General features: G+C 39.4%; 1 protein-coding gene across 1 annotated transcript in view; it reads right to left on the minus strand.

Moving 5' to 3' along the window:
* Positions 1 to 20,948, minus strand: part of rgs3a (regulator of G protein signaling 3a) — a 146,837-nt gene that overhangs the window by 49,724 nt on the left and 76,165 nt on the right. The window contains exon 12 of the mRNA XM_042509299.1: positions 20,729 to 20,863. Coding sequence (XP_042365233.1) covers positions 20,729 to 20,863 — 135 coding nt within the window. The remainder of the gene's footprint in view (positions 1 to 20,728; positions 20,864 to 20,948) is intronic.

A 20,948-nucleotide genomic window follows, 5' to 3' on the forward strand; every position in this document is an offset into this window, starting at 1 on the left:
CATTCAATTATGAATTATCTCACACTGACACAATCTCAATCGTATGCAGATCTCAGATCCATTTCCTATAAGGCAGTAGTACACTATAAAAATACTCCAATACAAGTAAGAGTTCCAAAAGTTGTTATAAAAGCACATAAGTGTTATCAGTGGGGATGAAGACGATTAATCAGTGATTGATCAGTTAACAACTTGATTAAGCATGTGACATTTAATTCACATTTCTTTTTATAAACAACATTGCTGAATTTGCCTTAAGCAAAATCATTTGCTCCAAAGCTACATTACATGTTGTTACATAAACTACACAAATTTCAAACATTCCTGCAATCACAGGTCAGACATTAAAACTCACATGTCCTGTCTCATTTGGAAGGTATGCATATTGTATGTTGATGAGCTTATCGTACAGTATGTAATACAATATGATAATTATCCGGTCTGTTAACAACTGACTGTAAGATTTGGGTGTTTTTTTTTTTTGTGTGTGTGTGTGTGTGTGTGTGTGTGTGTGTGTGTGTGTGTGTGTGTGTGTGTGTATCTCTATCCCAACTAAATATATATTAGGCATGTTTCGACATGTACTCTCACCAACAATCTGTGGTCTGAAGATTTAAGAGGCATTATTGCCTTGTAATACCAATAACTCATTAAGGGGCCAGATCATATAGATGATCAATCTCTCAATGGCCTCATTACATGCAACACAATGCACCGGCCTCTTTGGCCCTCACTGAGAGACGAGTGATGAGGCAGTAAGAGCCGTTTATCTGTCAGACCCCTCCTGTGATCAGGCCAAGAGGGAAGACAGAAAATGAAAAAGGGAGCAAGTGAAAAAATGGTCTGTATAGCCAAAAAAAAAAACCCAAAAAACAGGAGGACAAGATGCCCTGTGAACACAAAACAGAAAAGTATAAAATATTTTTTAACTGAATCATGATAAATGTGGTATCCGAAGACTATGGAGTTTAAGAGAGCAATGAAAATGACGGATGCTTTTGGCCACAATGTTAGTTATATTAATAATAAAATTTGGGACATTAACATCATAAAAATTAAAGTTCATCCACTCGTAATATATCTGCTATTAATCTACTGGTGCTGCAGGGTAGCAGGAATATTCTCTATGTCCGCAGTGATCGAGTCCATGGTCAGACTGGCCATCGCTTGACTAAATATGTCAATGAAACGCAAAATATACATTAAAAAATCACACTGTTGCAGTTGGGCATTGCAGCTGTCAGCCTCTCTCTCCCAGGCAATTACTTTTGGTGACACTTTAAATTGTAGTGACATTTAGAAGAATCGTGGAGGGGAGCAAGATGGACAAACAAAAAGATAAAACATAAAGGTGGTGCTGACAGTCTGAGAGAGAAGCAGTTGTAGTCTATTGGAGCTAAAGTCGCCAAATGTTTTAAAATAACTAATTTTTCATTTGGCACTGTTGCCGGTAGCCTAGCGAACCTGAAAGCACTGGCAGCAGAGAGCAGGAAGAGCAGAGAGCTTGGCCAAGTCAGCCTTGTGACACTAGTTCAACTGTCAAAGTTTTGCATCTGAAGCAGTTAGGTAGAAGATAATAGGGATAAAATAAGCAATGTTTGGGTTTGGCTACCTGGCTATTTGGCTATAAGAAGACTGACATGCTGCAGCAGACTTTGGAAAAGCTGATGTCACTGTTATGCATGAATGGTTATGATTATTGACAAGTTAGTGCTTCACATTGACAAACTGCAAACCAAACACCTATGTGGATCAAAGTTTTTGAATAAGAAGGAACAAAAAATGCAAAACTTATTAAACAAACTACAGTGAGTGCTGTATATATTTGGTACCTCCAACCCAAAATGTCGGTATTTGAAGAACTGGGAATGACACTCAACAATCAAAAATATTTCTCCAGAGTTGCATACAGCACCCTTAACTAATATATAATACTTTTTTATTTTAATGTTATCATTTTATATTAATATACTCATTGATACTAATTCAATTCTTTGTCCATCCCTGAATGAGTCAGTGAGCCTGACCTCAAACATGTCAACTGCGATTTATTAGCATGAAGCCAATTCTCATTAATATTTCAGCTTAAACTAGGAGCCAGTAGTCTTCCTGTATGTGTTCATAAGTGTGTTTAAGTTGCAGTTATTTTTAGTTATTAGTCATTTGAAGAATAACATGGTGCACTGCTGCTACTACAAAACCACTGAAAGAATTAGAATTCATTTTCTCAGAAACCAGGCACAGTCCATCACAACAGGGAGGGGAGAAATAGGAGGGGGTAGCATCCGGGTGGGGGGTTTTGGGGGTGGTGGGGGAGGGGGGCTGAGTGTCACATCCAAAAGATGCAAAGGCATTATTGATAGAAGCTGAGGGTTCAGAGAGAAAATGTCATTGACGTAACTTGCCCCGTGACGCCAGGCAGCTGAAGACAATGTGACCACTGAGACAGACTGGGGAAGGCCTTCATAGAAAGAGCAAAGAGGGATTTGTGACCGTTTGTGGGGGGAGGCAGAGAGGAAGAGGACAGAGAAAATGCATTTATCTTTTGTTTTCTTCGTGTCTTACATTTTGAGCATGTGTGCCTGTGTGACATTGTTTTCCAGTTTAAAACAAATATCAAACGTGTCATTTGTTTAAGCCAGGACTAGCTGCGTCACACCAGCCAATAAATCACTTGTGTCTTGCATATGTGTGTGTGTTTGCATGTGTGCGCAACAGAGGGATCAGTCATTGTTACTGTCTACTATTGATCAAGGACAAGGGAAAGATTGAGGAGAGGAGAGGAGAGGAGAGGAGAGGAGAGGAGAGGAGAGGAGAGTGTTCTTATGCTTCTTCTATCACTTAAAGCTGGGGTAATCTGTTATACTTTGGCATCATTGGGCACAAATTCCATAATAATCTTTCAACATATTGTGCCTCATGGAGGCTAAGACTTCTGCACCTCCTCTTGGCTCTGTTTTCAGGCTTTAAAAAAATCCAAATTGTGATGGGAGACTTTGCCCAATCACATATCATTTTAGAAAGAGGGTGTTCTTGTTGGCTGTTCTAAAAATTCTGATTTGCATGCCAGCTTTTTGGTAAAAGCCTGATAAAATGAGAGAAAATCCTGAAAAAAAAATGCTGCTCAAGCATTGATAATAACTGCCTATGCACTGCAATGCAACCCCAAAAAAGAAGAAAGACTTATCTAAATGTAACACAACAAGTGTTAATATTGGCAAAGTGTTTCAAAGACGGAAAGAAAATTTTGCTAATAGTTTATTCCTCCAGCAGCTATAGCAGCTGACTAGCTACAGACTTGAATCACAGTGTCTCATTTCAAATGGCTTTACAGGCCCACAAGTTTGCAAAGAAAAGAATAGAGTGCTCCTGGGATGACGTTTTTCTGTAGGCTCCACCCTGGTTCCCTCCTGAATAAGCCAATGAGATTTTTACATTGGATTTGGATTATTGCAGAAAATAAGCGCTATGGTGAACAAACGTTTATGATACCTACAAGTTTTGTTCAGCAAGATAATCTTCACAAATGAACACCACTTTTCAATGGAGTTTTGAAGTGTAGATGCATCACCAGAAGTAAAGAGCTGCCCCTGAGCAAAAGACAAACTACACCAACGTTTGGTTAAGGCTGTTAAGCTGTGTTTAGCACAGCTCAGCATGATGCCAGTCTGCAGTCTCATTTAGCCACATCTTAGCAACCGCCTTTTTTACACACACAAAAAATGCTTCGAAGTTCGCAAGGTATTTACTGACATATTTTATGTTGTAGAACAAAACGTGAAGGTCTCTTCAGCTTGTGTTAACCACAGACCTTATTTCAGGCATCTAACCAAAAACCCACTGACTTCAAGATGAGGGGAGTACGAAAATGCTAAAACATTTCCAGATTTCAGGACTCATTCCCGGGGCGCTCTATGCTCACAAAGGTTACTGTACAATATTCTGGCTTTTTTTTTTCCCTTTTCAAGAAAACTGCCTGCCCCAGTTTTGAGGAAAAAAAAACCTCCTTAAACTCCAAATCTTTACACAACATTCATCCAAACACAAGCTACCATTTGCTCGAACACTGTAATATTGATCTTCTCCCCAATCAACAGGCATCAACACAAACTAGCTGCAACACACAGATCTTATTCTCTCTCTCTCTCCCTGCTTCTCAGCACCACAATTCCCCTAATGAGGAAAAGAGAAAAGCAATTTTCCCTAGTGTGCTTCCTGTTGTTGTTTTCCCCTCTGGTCCCTCGCTTTGCTCCCTCCTCTTGTCTCTATCACGTTCGGCTTGGCTCTGACATGGTATAGTCTTTTTTTAATGGCTATCTCCCTACTGCTTGTCTTTCTCAGCCCCCCTGTTTTTCGCCCCTATGACTCCCCAGCCATGTGGAAGACTAAGTCCTGTCACTGGAGACACAGCTAGACCAGAAACCACTTAAGTAAAAGAGCAAAACAGGGGATGTAAACAATCTGTTCAGAAAATACTGTCCACAACTTCACTTCTTTACTAAGAGGGAGGTGATATTACAGGAGCAACTGTATTAAAGAGAGCTATTACAGCTATGAGAGGAAAAAGGGATAAGTGGACGGAGTGATAGAGATGGAATAAAACAAAGACATAAAGTAAGAAAATGTAAAGCAAAGTAGAAATACTGAACTTAAATTAATCAAAATAGTGCACAAGCCGGACACCCGCCTCCTCATATGAGCATGTCATAAAGATACCAAGTGATAAATACGCCTTTATTGCTTTTTCCTATCTTCCCTTCCATCTCTCCGTCCTCCCCCTATCCCCGTATGACTTAACCACTCCCTGCCCCCCAGCAGCACAACAATATCAGCTCAACTTAAACTAACCGCATGACAACTCTAAAAATATTTGTTCCCCCAAAAGCCAAAAAAAACCCCATAAAATCAACTGTATGAAACCTCCGCACAAAATAAGATAGATGAGACATAAAGTGACGGTACATAAACCCTACCTGGCAAGAGGAAGTAGTTCCAGGTTACAATCCACTAAAGGCAGATACAGGCACTCCACACATCCCCATTAAAGTGGCCTACTTCCTCTGTCAAACTGTTGTGTGAGTGTTTGTGGCTGGATGGCTGAGCTGGTGTATGTGATTCTGTCAGTGTGGGCAAGGCCAACTGAACTGTGCATACAGAGAGAGAGAGAGAAAGAGAGAGGGAGAGAGAGAGCGAATGCCCAAGAGGCTAAGAAGGTAGACTCCCAAGCTGCACAAACAAGTGAGAAGGAAAGAGGGAAGGGGAGAGAGAGGGAGGAGATTGCAATAATGAGAAGAGACAAATGAGCTCAGAGAGAGGCATGTGCGTGGTGCATTTTTCCACCAAACATACTAACTGGTCTCCATGATTGCAGATGTGTGTGTGTGTCTGTAAATATTGTCTGACATATGTATCCATTTGTGCCTGCACATCTCCCCCTCACCACCCCCTGCCCTTCATTTCTTTGTGAAGACATTAAAGCACTACACCAGGTCCCACAGGATGCACAAAGCACACAATGGACACATATCCATTGTAAACACACATAAACACACGCGGCTCAAATTCAAACACACATATATGTTTCTGAGACACACACACTGCAGCTACAAAGTCACAAAGTAACCATATATGGAGCAGGAACCACTGTAAAAAAGAAAAATTCCTATATTAAAAGGAAACGTTGACAATTGGCTGTATATAATGGCTGTTATTAGAAGCCATTAACACTGAGAGGTCATCTGTGGGCCATTATAAACTGTCAGTGTGGAGAACATAATTAGACTTCCTGGTTTTGTAGCCATATTTCTAAATTCAGTTTCTATTCAATTCCTGATGTCTAGCATTTCTAAATCTGGCACTCATGTTAGTCTTTGGACATTATTATAGATAGGATTTAGGAAACATCTGTAGGAAAAGTTCATAATATTAAATAAAGCCCTTCTTTATCTTATAAATGTGAGCAAGACAATCTGATTTAAAGCATACATTTAAAAAACTTTGTCTTATATTTCCTAGGAGTTGATGGCTCCGTGATTTTTTAAATTGCTGTTGTAGGTTCCTGTATGCATTGTATGACTAAATATAGATATGTTTGCCCTCTAAAATTGACTGAGTCACAGCCTGCCACAAAATCCTTGACTTAGATTTCCTCAATGCACCATTTGTATTCATACAATGCCACAAAGAGGCAAAGACCTGGATGGACTTCATGAACCCTGCAAGAGAGCTGGAAAATGTTAGCCCACTTTCATTTAAACCAGGCTAATGGCAGCTTCTGAGTTCAGCAGTGTGGCTTCTATGGATGTTCCAGACAGGCATTTACATTTCCAACAGTGACTGTGAGGAAAACAACCAATCAGTCAAACATACAGTCAAACCTCTCAAAGCAGAATTTTAATTTGCATATTAAAAACAAAACTGAGAGGAAATAAATGAATTCAAAAAACTTTTTGCGCTTAGCCTAGTTGGAACAAATGGTATATTAATAAAAACAAATGCGACAAAGTCTAATGGACGCAGACTTATAAACTATATTATGACATGTCCTACGTGTCGCATTTGACTGAAAGTGAAGAAGCTAAGAAGAGAGGCAGAGGACAATATCAGATATGCGTGGAATTTCAAAGAAACGCTCCTCAAGTTAAAACATGAAACTGAAATGCAAAGTTTCCATCAGGTCTTTTTGCATGGTTTTCCAACATTTGAGGTTTGACTGCTGCAATCTTTAACATTTGCGTGACAGTATTTTCTTTTGCAGATTTCCTAGAAATTCAGTCAAAATTTGCACTTTATACAACTAGAAACCTGTCGAGTTGCTCTTGGTAGATAAACAAATGTACCTGCTGCACCCGAGTGGTTAATTAAACCACATGGTACTCTCTCTCTCTCTTTCTCTGTGTCTCTAGTCTCTAACCTTTTTCTCACTCTGTTATCTCAAGAGCCTGTCAATGCTACTCAGGAGAAATGTTTTTTATCTCCTCAGTGTGACAAGAAACATTTAACAATGAAAGGCAGGAGGAACACACAAACACCTGCTGTCTCTGTTCACGGTTGCTCGGGTCAGCGATTATCTAATGTATTACTGACAATACTCTTCAAGAGGTAAACGTCCAAGACAAAACTAGATGGTGTCATATACAGCAGGTAACAGTTCAATATTAATTACTGTTATAAAGAAACAAAATTCAAAAGTGTTTGCTGCAATTTCAGTGATACTGAGTCAACATTAACAGCTAAAGCGCATCTCTAATAATACTATTTTACGCATGAATAAACAGTAATGGAATAAGGCATTCAGAGAAGTATTTAAATTCTCTGGAACAACACGAGCCCCAATTCACTAAAGAGTGAATCACACCAGAGAAATTTGCCAGATTTCTCCCAAACGTCTGTCTCCATGCTGCACAAATTTAAATGACTGGTGCTTCAATATGTAATTCAGAAAAGTGTACAAAAATATTCATGCTAATTAAACACAAACAAAAAAAACGTATAACCAATGTCCAAAAAAACTGTTGCAGTGCAGCGTGAAATATCTGGTTACATAAATGTGAGTAATGTAAAAATAGTTGTGACTTTACCAAGGACAGCATTTGGAGAGCAGTTGTGATGAAGCCTGCAAATAGTGCTATTTGCATACACAACCCAACACAGTCAAATTCATACATTTATTGTAATGAGCACACTCAAACAAAAGAACACTGATCTCAAGAAGCGAGAAACAACCAAAAGTCTCCAGAGAGCAGCTCGGAGTTTGACCTTCATACCAGAACAAAAAGATAACAATACGTTACCTTAGACACAGGCATCTGGACGCGGAGTGGTCTTGCTTGCTTGTATGAGTGTTGATGTGTGTTAATATTTGTGTGTCCCAGAGTATGGCACAGTTCATCCACACACACACACACTGAAAGAGCACGTGTGCGGCGCAAATAGAGACAGGCTGCTAATCCAATGTGACCATATGTGATCTTTTTTTCCCCCCCTGTCTGTTTTTCTGGATGTGTGAGTGCTTCTTTCCTCCTCCTCTTGTTCTGTTTCTTGTCTGTGTTGTTGCTGCAGTCCCAGCTCCTACCCCCGGCTTGGTAATAACGCGCGTGTCAATGTATGTGCAGAACAGAGAGGGGGGAGAGATAGAGAGAAGCAGAGCGAGAGAGAGAGAGAGAGAGTGTGTGTGTGTGTTGGGGGGGTAAAGAGGGATTTGGTGAAGGAGGGAAAATGAAGACAGATGGAATCTGGGAGGGGGGAGCAGAGGTGTGAGAGTGAGAAGAGGAATTGTAAAAATGTGATGTATTAAAAACGTAACTCGTAGACGCAACTAACTCTCTGGAGACCAAAGCAGTCTCCCTCCCTCTCTCTCTCTTTCTCTCGCTCTTCCTCTACATGCTATTTTTAGAAGTTGCTCCATCGCAAATCAAAGCACTGAATCAAAACCTATCAAAGAGCAGGATGTTAAGGGCCATGTCTTTCACACCTAATAAGACACACACACACACACACACTCACACACAAACACCCTCTGTCTGTTACATTGACCATGTGTCTGCATCAGACCTGAGGGGAACCATGTAAGCTATTCATCAGGCCTTATCTAATCATATCATGTGCTAATATATAACGGGCATTTTTAAACGGCTATTTTAAACCTTGTCGATTACACTGTGCAGACCGCTGTCTCCCTTACTCGATCTGGCTGAAGGTATTCTCAAGGAAACATTTCCAGGTGATGCATAAAGTAATGATTGACAGTTATAAAGTAGAATATCAACTTGAGGCAAACTAGACTTCAATGTTTACCACTTTCACCTGCTCCCAGTGCGTAGCTCTTTTTTCCCCTCTTAATTGGTGGCTGCATGTTGTAAAGTCAAACACTTAGTATTATGAAAAGGTGTAAAAAGAGCCCTGTTATTTGCAAATTAAGCCATTATCCAGGCTCCATTGCATGTTCAGTGGAGCAAGCATTATTTTTGGGAGTATAAAATGCACATAATTAAATCTGACAGTGAATGGATTTCATGCTCGGATGTACCTTCTTAGGACTGAGTCTGCGAGGCTCTTATCTCCACTAGCTCCTGTGCATATTCATAATTGCCATTTTATAACACAGTTATGAATAGTTAAATGTGAGCTAAAATAAAACCAAACACCACTCCATCAAAGGGAAATCATTAATGTTTAAAGAGAGACGAGGGAATTAATCCTATACTACGGGCCACAATGAACATCATCCCTGAGCTGTGAGTGTGTGTAACTGACAGAGAGACAGGGAGAGGTAGAGGGAAACAAAGACGGTGAAAAAGATAGACAGAAGGTGGAAGACTGCATATTTGCACCTGATGGCTGCAGGAAAATTAAATAAGGTTAAAAAAAGAGTCTCTGGTTGGAAAAACACATAAAGAAAGTTAAAAAAAAACAAAAGATTGCCAGGATAAATGTTGGTATTGCACATTTTTGCAAACCATGGATATGTAACAGTTGCACATAATTATGTAGCAGATAGTTGAAACTTTATGTTTCTACAACCATTTGGCTATTTTGTGGTTATGTTAAGGTACCAAAACAACTTGGTCATGATAAGGAAAACATCATGTTTTGGATTAAAATAGCCGTATTTAGTGACACATCCATGACTGTCACAACGATGCAAAAACACACTCAGTGTTGCTGTTTGTTGGTCTCAAAGAGTGGTCTACAGCTTGGCAGCCATCTCGCCCAGGTGACATGTCATCCACAATCCCCTCCACTACCTCATGACAATGTTAGGTCATACTCATGCCCCTTGAGATATACCTTGATATGATACGTATGAAATGTACAAATGTGACGTATCTGTGATTTGCAGAAACTTACACCGCCATCATTTTTTTGGGGCAACATGGCTGGGAAAGATGAGATGTGGTTTCTCAAAGTCAACTTTTCATATTCTCAACTATAGCCCCCACACTAACAATGAGCCAAAAAAAAACAAAAATGCTCTCAAATTACTGACATTTGCATTCTTGTAGCATGGCCTTTTCAAAACTGGTGGCCAACAGGCCAGTTCTGGCCCAGCAATCAGTTCTTGTATATATAAAAAAAAAAAAAAAACATGAAAAAAATGTATAATAATCATAATCAAATAGCAAATAGCAGATATTTTGCCACATTAAGTCCTTAAAACCAGCAGAGCACTCCTGTTGGCCTACTTACACAGGGAAGTCATATTTATCTTCTTATTTTCGTTCTTAATTAATCTTCTTAATCTTAAATGTATCAAATAAAAGTTTGAAAATGTGGTGGCACACTGTGTCAAGTGTAAGCAAATTCAAAACAATAGCCCAGCAAAATGTCCAGCCCCCAGATGCTTAGCTTCATGAAAATGTGGCCCCACTAAACAATATAGCTGAATAGCCCTGACACAGGAGTAGTATTATCTGGAGGACACCAGAGTTTCCCATTTTTTTCCAAGTGGTCTTCCAGAAAGCCCATGTTTCTGCTGTTGAAGAAAAGTTTGAGATGGGTCTGTCAATCACACACAAAATAACTAAAAAGGTACTGTATCTGCAGTGGGCAGTTGTCCTGGATATTCTGCCATAATAGCAACAGAACAACACACAGGCAAAAGATGGAGTGGAGAACTTTTTGATAGTCATCACTTTACTCCAAATCTTTGACACAAAAGTAAATCTGAAGCTCAGTGTTAGCAATTCTGATACACTTTGGATAGAAAACAAACAAAAAAAAAGTGTAAGTACTGGTTTGCATTTATGCTTCATGAAAGAAGATCTCTCCAACCAGCAGGCTACTGGTCATTTAATGTAAAGCACTTTGAATTGCCCTGATGCTAAAACTTGGCATATAAATAAACCTGCCTTGCCCTTCTCTATTGCCATTAAATATTTAAGAAGCATCTTGTCAGGAGCAGAGATCTCATAGAATACCACTGAAAAGAAAACAAGTCATAACTTCACTATGACGTGATGATATGGAATGTTTTAGCTCACTTTCTCATATCTGCTCCATTTGAAACAGCATTAAATATGGATGTCACACATCCCAAAAATAGCATGCAGAGTACTGTTTGTACATTCTGTGTGAGCACATGTGTGTGAAGAAAAGAGACGAGCAAAGACAAGACAAATGGAATCCATCCGTGTCTAATTAGAGACAATCAAGGGGAAAGTGTGTCTCTGCTGCAGAGAAACAAAGAGAGCGAAAGAAATGTTAATCACGTGAATGTGTGCCAGTACAGATGTTCCCCATATCTGGCTACATATAGATATGTTACATGTATGGTCTTGTTTTCAGACTTTATGAATAACCTGTGATCATGCAAGACAGGTGCAAAAAGAAGTTCTTTATTAGAAATATGTATGATTTAAATCTCTGTATTTATACTGTTTGTAATTCTCTACTTACGATGGGATGACAGCTGTGTAGCATCCTCTCTCACCCTCACTCCTATCTCATCTCCTCACATTCTCCTGTGTCACTCACTAGCTCCTATTGTAACCCAGTGAAGCTGTCTTTCCCTTCAACTCTCTAAGCTTAAAAACGTTCCACTGCACCTGTCACTGTCTCTACATCCTGTCCATCACCAGACTATCACTTCTAATATGCTTCCTCTTCAAACCCTGGTCTCACTCTCAACCTGCAAAAAACTCACTCTACATTTTCAAAATCAAACCCTTTCTCATCCATTGTCAAACTCCTTGTTGTCATCTTTCATTTACTTTATGTCTTCGCTAGATTTGCAGATAGTGCCTTCTTGTATAGAAGATGTTTAATTAGGGGGGAAAATATTCATTCAAAAGGTGAACCCCAAGTATATAACACTGAAGGAAACGTCTGTGATTTTTATCTTGGATCCTATTTTCCCATGTTTTTGCGTCATGTTTAAGTAGGGGTCCAATGATCAAAAATGCTAGAAAAGGAGCGCTTCCTGGACTCAAAAGTCAGTCTGTTCGAGGGGCTCTTGGGGTGGGGATACACTGGGATAAACAATCAAAAAGAAATTTACAAGGCACTCTCTTGAAATGTTAAAATGCCTTTATTTCTAAAACATGGTCATGATGAACCTTTAAAACACTCCTACGTGTTTCAGCATACAAGCCTTCGTTTTTGACTCCCTAACAAAGGCTTGTACGCCGAAACACGTAGGAGGATCCAAGATGAAAGTCACAGAGTGCCTTGGAATTTTCTGTTTGATGAAATTAACCAGTGATTGTTATTATTAGAGTCTTACAACATTACAGAAGAAACCCTACGGATAAATGAATTCCCAAATCTCACGAGAGGTGGCTTGTTGCGGGGAAAAATTATGGTGGAAACAATATTTAGAGTTGGACAGAGAGATACCAGAAAGAGTTTACTATGTCTGAGTACAGAAGGCATAGCTTAATGTTATCTATATGATATTCTGTGTCGTGAGCTAATTTCAGCCATGTGGAAAAAGTTTGCTTTGCTTAGACTCTGCTTAGAGGAGTTGTTGGATATTTGACCATTGACTTATGGTACTGCTGCTCAGTATTGATTATCGACTAAAATGTACGAGACACCAGCGGGATGTCTCAGACGTCAATTGATGCTTGCAGCAGACACACAATGCGTCACACAGACTGAAAAAAAGCAATCAAGGTACATGAGCCAGCATGTGCGATCACCGAAAGCAAATGTCGTAAAATTGCTGCTTTTCTGATGAGTTGACACACAATGCTGGGCAACCAAGTAGGAAAGATGCACATCCTGACAAGATGACACATGTCAAGATGCTGCCGCTATGTGTGGCTCTTCAAAAAAAAATTAAAGACAAAATGGGAAGAAGTGGAAAACATGAATGATTCAGTTTTATGATAAATCCTGAAATGAAGCGGAGCCATCAGCTTATTTTCTGTTCATTATTTTGTGTCGCTGCTTAAGATTCAGCGTGCCCTCCTAGTGAGACATGGTGCTCAAAAGATGCATATTCACTGACACTTCCTATCTGTCCACAGCCTCATGTATCATTGACAGAGTTTGCCTGCGGTAAAGGGACATGGTAGAACAGGGAGACAGAAGAGAAGAGAGACCACCCTCTCTTTGAATTCTTCATGAATAAAGTGTTTGACAAGTCGAGAGACAGAGTAAGACAGAGAGGGAATGAGAGAGGGTCTTTGTCATAATGCGTCACTGCTTCGTCCAACATAAATGCTGTATTATAACCACTTCAACAGATCTCATAAATGTGAAATGAGACAGTTGGAGAAAAAGAACAGAACAAGTTGCATCCAAACCTCAACTGACACACTTTGTCCAATAGCAGCATCCATCTCTTCCTCGCTCCTTATGTGAGCCTATGCTCTCATTTATGCAACTTTTACTGCAGAGAGTTAGCTTTTTTTTGTCCTGACTCAGAGGAGTGCCAGCATTGCTCATCAAATGCTTACTGTGTGTGATGAAGTGCGGCTGTCATTCTCAAAATGGCCAGTCCTGCTTTAATTCCCATTTGAGGGCGGGTGTGTGTGAGTGTGCAGCTGAACAAATTTATTTTTCCAGAAGCTTAGTGGCTAATGCTGCCCAGACAAGAATCTACCGGAAGCTTTCCAAGGAAGAAGCTCACTGGCTTATAATGGCTTTGGGGTACCAGACCACAAGGGATGTCTCTGTACATAAAAACGGAAAGAAATAACAGTTTTACATACAATGAATACTGAGCGTGTGGGTGCGCTGATTCAGGATCCCACAATTAAAATTCCTTTAATTGTGATTAACCCTTGAATAATGGAGTGACATCAATTTTCTTGTGCTGCTGCTTTCATGTTAAAGTATTTAAACCTTTGATGCCTGAGCACACTGGTGTGAACTCTTCAAAACATGGGGAAAAAGTCAGTGAGGACTTTGGCATTAAATGTTCCACAAATTACAAGACATTAGTAGATTCAGAAAATAATTTTTCAAAAAAGCTTGGGCAAAATGTCCAGGGACAAAAGAAAGAGCTAGATTCGGATTCAGATTTTATTATTTTTTTGGTCTATTTTGGCAAATTCCTCCAGCCCGACAGCTGCCTCAGGGTCTTTCTGGGGGTCTGCGTCCAGGATCATTGTGTGTTGTAACACCTGACAGTGTAACATCACCCACTGTCTGCATGACTATCCAATCCATTTGACTGCTTCCCATTTAAATCAGGGACTATTTTACTGCATGACATTTTTTGGTATCTAAACTTGAATAACTTCATGTCAGACTATTCCAGGCACGGAGTGGCCTTTTGGGAAGTTTGTGGATTTTCCCACTGGGCTGTTTTTGTGAGGCCCTCACAAACTTTTGCCATTATGCACCAGCATCAGTCTATAGTGCTGTAAAATGGCTAAATATACTTCCTGGAGAATAAAAATGTTTTGTTAACCTTGGGGTTTAATGGGAGTGCTGTTGAAGTTTGATCTAACAGGGTTTAACTGCAGTCAGTGCACAAACCTTTAGAGAAGTTGTCCCTAAAAATGGTCATCAACTGACTAAAAATAAACATGTAAATTTAGTGATTTTCTTTCTAGACTACTCATCAATTCATTTTTGCATTATAGCATATTAAGGCATAATATTTGATAGCCCGTCAAGCAATTAAAATGATTTGTTAAATAGACAGACTTGGCAAAGAAGGACGACAAAGATGGACGACTTGGCACTTCCTCAAAAATGAGGCAAAACATCTGGATGTCCCCCTGGTGTATAGGTCATAAACCCTGCCCCCTCCATGTTAACATCTGGGACATGGGCCAAAGAAAAAATCTAAGTACACATCTAATAGATTTTGAGATGGTATTTTTCATTTAAGGTAGTTCTCGTCATACTGATGTTGTTCAAGAGTTCATTTTTCTGATATTTTTGGTTTAAATTGCAATAAAAAAGGGGGTGTGTGCCAGTTGGTGTGCTACCAACCAATGGCGCTATTCATCATCGGTTGTATTGCATATCTTGATACCACAGGGATTGCAAGGTGCACACTCTGATTCTGGCTCATATGACCAGTGCAAAATGGCAACGGCCATATCCAGGATATTTTGGCTTCATTTTGTATGGTGGGAAAAAGGGGACATGTGTTGTCCATCTTTACAGTCTATCATTAAATAGTTGTGAACATGGCTCTGAACAAGAAAAGAAAAGAATGGAGGAGGAGGGAGCAGGAACCAGGACAGATCCAATTACAGGTGCACTTCTGAATGTAGTATTGTGTGACAGTGAAGTAAATGGTGATCAAAATTGAAGAGCCAGGTGTGAGCGAGGCAACCTTAAGTGCCTCGAAGATCTTCAGCATCATAACATTCTCTCCATAACCCAAAACTGCATTAGCTTTAAAATGATTTCTGATTCCTTTATTTTCATTCATTTAAGGGCCTCTCCATCTAAATGTCCTGTTAGTCATTGTTGTTAGTCATCATATATATTCGCCCCAAATCCTCTATTTAACATCTGCTGACTTTAAATGAAGCTCCACACAAAATAGAAACTGGCAAACTCCCATCATTCCCCACTCAGAGAAGGAATGGAGGATTAGAAGAAGTGAAAAGGGCTCATATCCAAATTTTTCCAAAGGGAAGCATTCAAAGCGTTCAGGGACTGGTGGAACTGGGGCAGCTGCTGACAACAACACTGACGGAGTAACCCCGTTTGTTGGAAACACATGAATGAACAAAGAGGAACGAGTAGGTAGACTGGGTGTAATTTCTACAGTATGTGTGCTTTTCCATTTGGAGTTGATTCTGCTCTCTCTGCACACTTGAACGTAGCTCTTGAGTAAGTGCATGCTTCAGCTAAGTTTGGATTTACTCAGCTTTGTGCATGAGAGGACAAATGCGGTTTCTGACACAAGGGAAATGTGCGATTCAAAGAGTAATTTTCTAAAGCTCCTTTGCTGCAATTCTCACTCACTGGCAGAGATACACACAGCTCATCAAAGATACTCTATTCAGTAAGTTATAGTGTTGACTCAGCAGTAACAATGGGGCTGAAAAATATAGTTATCTAAGAACCACCAAAGGAATATTCCTCCATTTCGAATTACTGGAACATTTTTTTCTCAGATGTGTGCTTGAATCAAGGTGCACATGCTTATCATTATATCTATCGAGGAGACTTTGCAGCAGATTTTTAAACATGTGGTGTGATCTAGTGTTCATCTATTACAGTTGTGGACATGACCCACCTGCGTCTTGACACGTCTATCTATAGGAATGTGACCTCCTTTCTTTTGCCAACATGACAATACCCAAAGGACAATCCCAAGTAAAACCACAGGGCACTTCTTTTCTAAAGGTTCTCATGCATTAGATACTATAAAGGCATTTTCCTTAGATCTCCCCTACTTGACAAAGCCGATTTGCATATAATTAAACACATTTGGAGTTGACTGAATACAAACTATTTGCCTCTAAGGTACTTTGTAGAAATGCAATCAAAAGTGAACTAATTTGTCAAGCTTTAAAATGTTATGATTAAGCGTGTATTCCCTTGCCTTCAGGACATCGTTCAGATTTCAATTTAATAAGAGATTACAGTAAAAGGTTCTCATAACTGCATGAAGAAGGTATACAGGGATAATTCCTCAGGGCAGGACATTCAATGTGCATGTATAATTTCACTGTGGTGATACCATCACCTTTTGCAGGAGTAATGATGAACATGTGTGAATGTTTCTGAAACTACACATTCAGCCAAATCCGAAAACACTGTCTGTGTATGAAAATGATGGATGTAAATGTAAGCATTTTAGAAAATCTGAAATAAATTTATGTCATTTTTCTTCCTGTAAAGCTTTAGATTTGTTTCATGACTCATCTTGAACTCGTGGTTGTTACATAAATGTATCCAATAAAATGTGATTTGAGGCATCATGCAAAACTACACTTGACTATTAGTTCATGGGTTATAGTAGCCAGTAAAACGATATGGAGGTGTGTGTGTTTAGATTTCATTAGGGAAAAACTTTAATTACATTTTAAAAATAACATGCTGGAACATGGAGGCAGGCAGGTCCTTCTTCCTATAAGACTCACTAGAAGATTTATTTTTCTGTCTAAAAAAGAAATATAGTAAAAATAACTTGTGTTTTAAAGGAATACTTTACCACCCAAATGACCATTTGTATTACTCACGCCTTGTGATGCTGAAATCATGTAAGACATTGTTTTTTTACAGGAGTCAGATAAAAGAAGGATCCAAAAATGAAGAAAATTCTTGATAAATTTAAGTCATAAGGGTCTACGTTAAACAACAGCAAAACTATCTCAAAGTTTTTTTTTTTACAGACTCTCACACAGCTATGCAGTATCCTCCTCAAGTCTAATTTTTCCAGTCATATGTTCAGTACTCCCAAACAGACAGCCCTTCCCTATTCTTCAAAGCCAGATTCCATATATAGTACAAAAGAAAAATAGTAATTTTACCTTGCTGAACATTGGAGCAGCTGGTCCGCCTGTTACTGTGTGACTTCTGCTTTTAAGGGTTGCACTAAAGTTTAAAAAGTTTGTAAAGTTTGTTTACAATGAGGTAAAATTACTGTTTGTTGTCAATAGAGACTGGCATTGAAGATGGCATAAATGTTTCACTTTTAGTTTAGTTTCCCATCTGAAAGGGCTGTCTGTTTGGGAAATACTGAGCATACAACTGGATAAATGAAACATGGAAAATATTGCACGGGTTTGTATGGAAGTTTGTAAACAAATATTTTGATCTAATCTAAATGTGGTTTAACACAAACCCCTAAGACTTCAGTTTATGAAGAATTTTCTTACTTTTCAGACTGGAGGCATGAGAGAATAACTGTGTTTTCTTCATAAATGCAACGTAACTGGGTGAAAAACTGATATAAAAATGGTCATTTTGGGGGTGACGTATTCCTTTTAAGAAGCATAATTAGTAACTGGTTACTAAAAGCTATGTCATGCAGGTTAAGGAAATAACATCCTACAAGGACAACTCCACGACTCTAATGACAATTGAAAACGCAGTTAATCAGGGCGGTTTCTTTGTGTCTATACTGATAAAATACTGGTTCAGTCAATAGAGTCTGAGTAAAAGACATTGACTTACGTGACTTAGCATGCTCTCTAAGCTGTTTTTGCCATTGAAAGTATTGAACACTGCCGTGTGAGTAAATGTGTTCATTCATTCAGCCAGATGCACCTAATGGACACTGCTCATTGAAGGAAACAAGCGAGGAAAGAGACATGTACAATGCTCGTTTTGCTGTGAAAGGCTACATTATGTGTACACACATTCCTGCAGGGAAAACACAGTAGCAGTAAAATACTGTTTGAAAGGTCAAGTATGTTATCTTTCAAACAGTGTTTAAATGTTGAAATCTATTGAATTCTTGGGCAAAGTTCATGAAATTCAACCTAATGTAGTTCAAATATTGGAGATTATTCAAATATGTGCCAACTTCTGGGTCAGTTACCCTTCCGGGTATTCAGGTCTCATCCTGAATCTTTTCAGATGAACCATATGTGCAAAACACACACACGTATACATGGAAACACATGAATGCACACACATGCATGCACACAGAGAAAGGGATGAAACACTGCCTGCCTGTGCCTCTCTCTGTCTCTCTTTCATGTGCTGATGAAATGAACCCCTAATGTACAACAGGTGTGACATCTATACACAAGGCTATTTATCCCTTTTAATCAATTTTCAGCTAAACTCAATGAACTGTGTGGGACTGCTTTGAAAATGATGATGTGCATGGGCTGTCTCTGTTGTTCATCAAAAATGAAAGAAGTAAGGAATTAAGGAAAGAAATAAAGCTAAAAATCTATACAATCAAATGCACATTGCAGACCAATCTTAGGCCTTCACGTCTGTCGACAATGTTTCACAAGAATGTATCTGTTCAGTCCAAGGTTTTTGGTCACACTTGAAATGAGCAAACTGGGGCACATTAATCTTATTCACAGCCATCCTCCTAATCAGGGCACTCAAGTGAGTCCAGTGAGCACTTGAAGATCACTTACAGAGGATCCTGAACAGCACCCTGCACCACCATCGTGTTGCACTAATATCCAACACTGATATTTGTTTAACTTTCTCAGCAAAGATTAGAAAAACTTCACATTCTGATCAATTTTAATGCGTCAAAGAAGTATAACTAGTCTACAAATGTAAATAATCAAACGAAGCAAGCATCTACAAGCAGTTTCTTTGCGTAATGTCAAAGCGGTCGCTCGTAGAGACAAAGCTACAGAGAATTATCAACCAACTCTACAGTTCCCCTAAGCTCTATGACGAGTTTAGTGTCTTTCAGCTCACTGTTCTGATTTTCTGGCTCATAACGTCAGTGTAATAGGTTACTCTCATAGTGTTGTTTCTAGAAAAAAAAAATCCTTAAAGGATGTGGTAAACATGGTGGAGCATTTAGCAGCTAAAAAGACAGATACTTCCCCCAGGAGGTGGTGTAGACCAAAAAGAGCAACAAGAAGAGTGAATATTGGGCAAACACAACTCCAGCTGAATATTACTCCATATCATAGGCTGTACAAAGTGAAGCTTAAACAACTGGATCACCCCTAGTGTCTGGCTGCAGTATAGGTCCTGAATCCCATCCCCTCTATGTTAGTGAATGTGACATAGGCCAAACTAAAAAAAAGTACACGCCAAATACATTTTTCCCAAAGATGGTTTCTGTCACTGAAGGTAGTTCTCATCACCCTAAAGTTTGTTCAAGTGATCGTTTTTCTGATAAGCTTGGTTTTAGTGAGTTATTTAATATTTTAAAAAAGGGGGTTTTCTGGCATGATTTACAGTTGTGTATACCAATATGCGCACTTGCGTTCAATGGTGTTGCTCACAATTGGTCATACGGGTGTCTTGACAGGAACTCCCCCACTGCGGACGTCACTACTGTGCAGAATCTGGCTCTGAATGATGCCACCAGCACAAGATGGCAGCAGCTGTATCCCAAATACTTTGGCTTCATTTAGACATAGCTGGGGTAATTGGGGATGTGTTGGCCATCTTTATATACAGTCTATGCTCCATGTCTGCTGGGTTTGTAAATGAGCAACTCTTCAGTAACACATTTGTACATCTTTTTTCAAGGAAAAAGTAACAACTGCTCAGTAGCTTATAATGCAAGATGGACACTGAACAAAAAGACAAGTATGTCGATGTAAAGACAAAACAAAGCAGTTGGCTTTACAAACTCAAATCACACTGAAGATATTTTATCTTAATATGTAGTTTCATCACTGTCACCACACAATAGGCCAACTGGCACACTGAGAAAACACTCAGTACTCACAGTGCTTAGGACTTGGTCAAATCTTGTAGTTTGTGTTTCAAATGATCACAACAAACACAATTCAGGCAAAGTTCAGCTTATACATAAGTGCAGTAACAGAAATCTGCTTTTGCTAAATACCCCTCTTTCGGCGTAACAAATGGAGCTAAGCAGGACTTAAATTGCCCAGAGTTGACACTCCACTGAAGCAGTGCAACTATTCAAATCCAGTAAGATAACAGACAGCATAAAACTTGCCCAAAGAAATGTAAGAGCTAAGTGGAAAATCATAATGATGGGAATGTGCAGGAAAGCATTGAATGTGACTGACTGAGAGTCTGCTCTAGAGAGTGTGGTATTCACAGGGGATCTGTGATGAGGGCATGCACAAAAATATGCATTCCCATGTGTTCATGTGTTTCCTGATTCATCTTTGGCCTCGAATGAAATTGGAAATACTCCCATACAGTACATGTGCGTGTCCATGTGGCATACCTGTTCAAAATGTGGATAGGAAGGCTCCCTCCTGTGAAGCTGGAGCTGCTTGTCAATGTTGTCCTTCAGGCACTGACACACGCGGCGCTTCTGGTCTGCTGAATAGGCTTCCAGGCTGAGCAGGCAGTCACACTTCTAGGGAGGGAGAGCAGGAGAGAGAGGGAGAGAGAGAGAGAGAGAGAGAGGAAAAGACAGTGGGCAATTAGGTATCTACTTTCAG

The sequence above is a fragment of the Plectropomus leopardus genome, chromosome 20 (genome assembly GCF_008729295.1).
Source record: "Plectropomus leopardus isolate mb chromosome 20, YSFRI_Pleo_2.0, whole genome shotgun sequence".
In the NCBI taxonomy this organism is placed as follows: Eukaryota; Metazoa; Chordata; class Actinopteri; order Perciformes; family Serranidae; genus Plectropomus; species Plectropomus leopardus.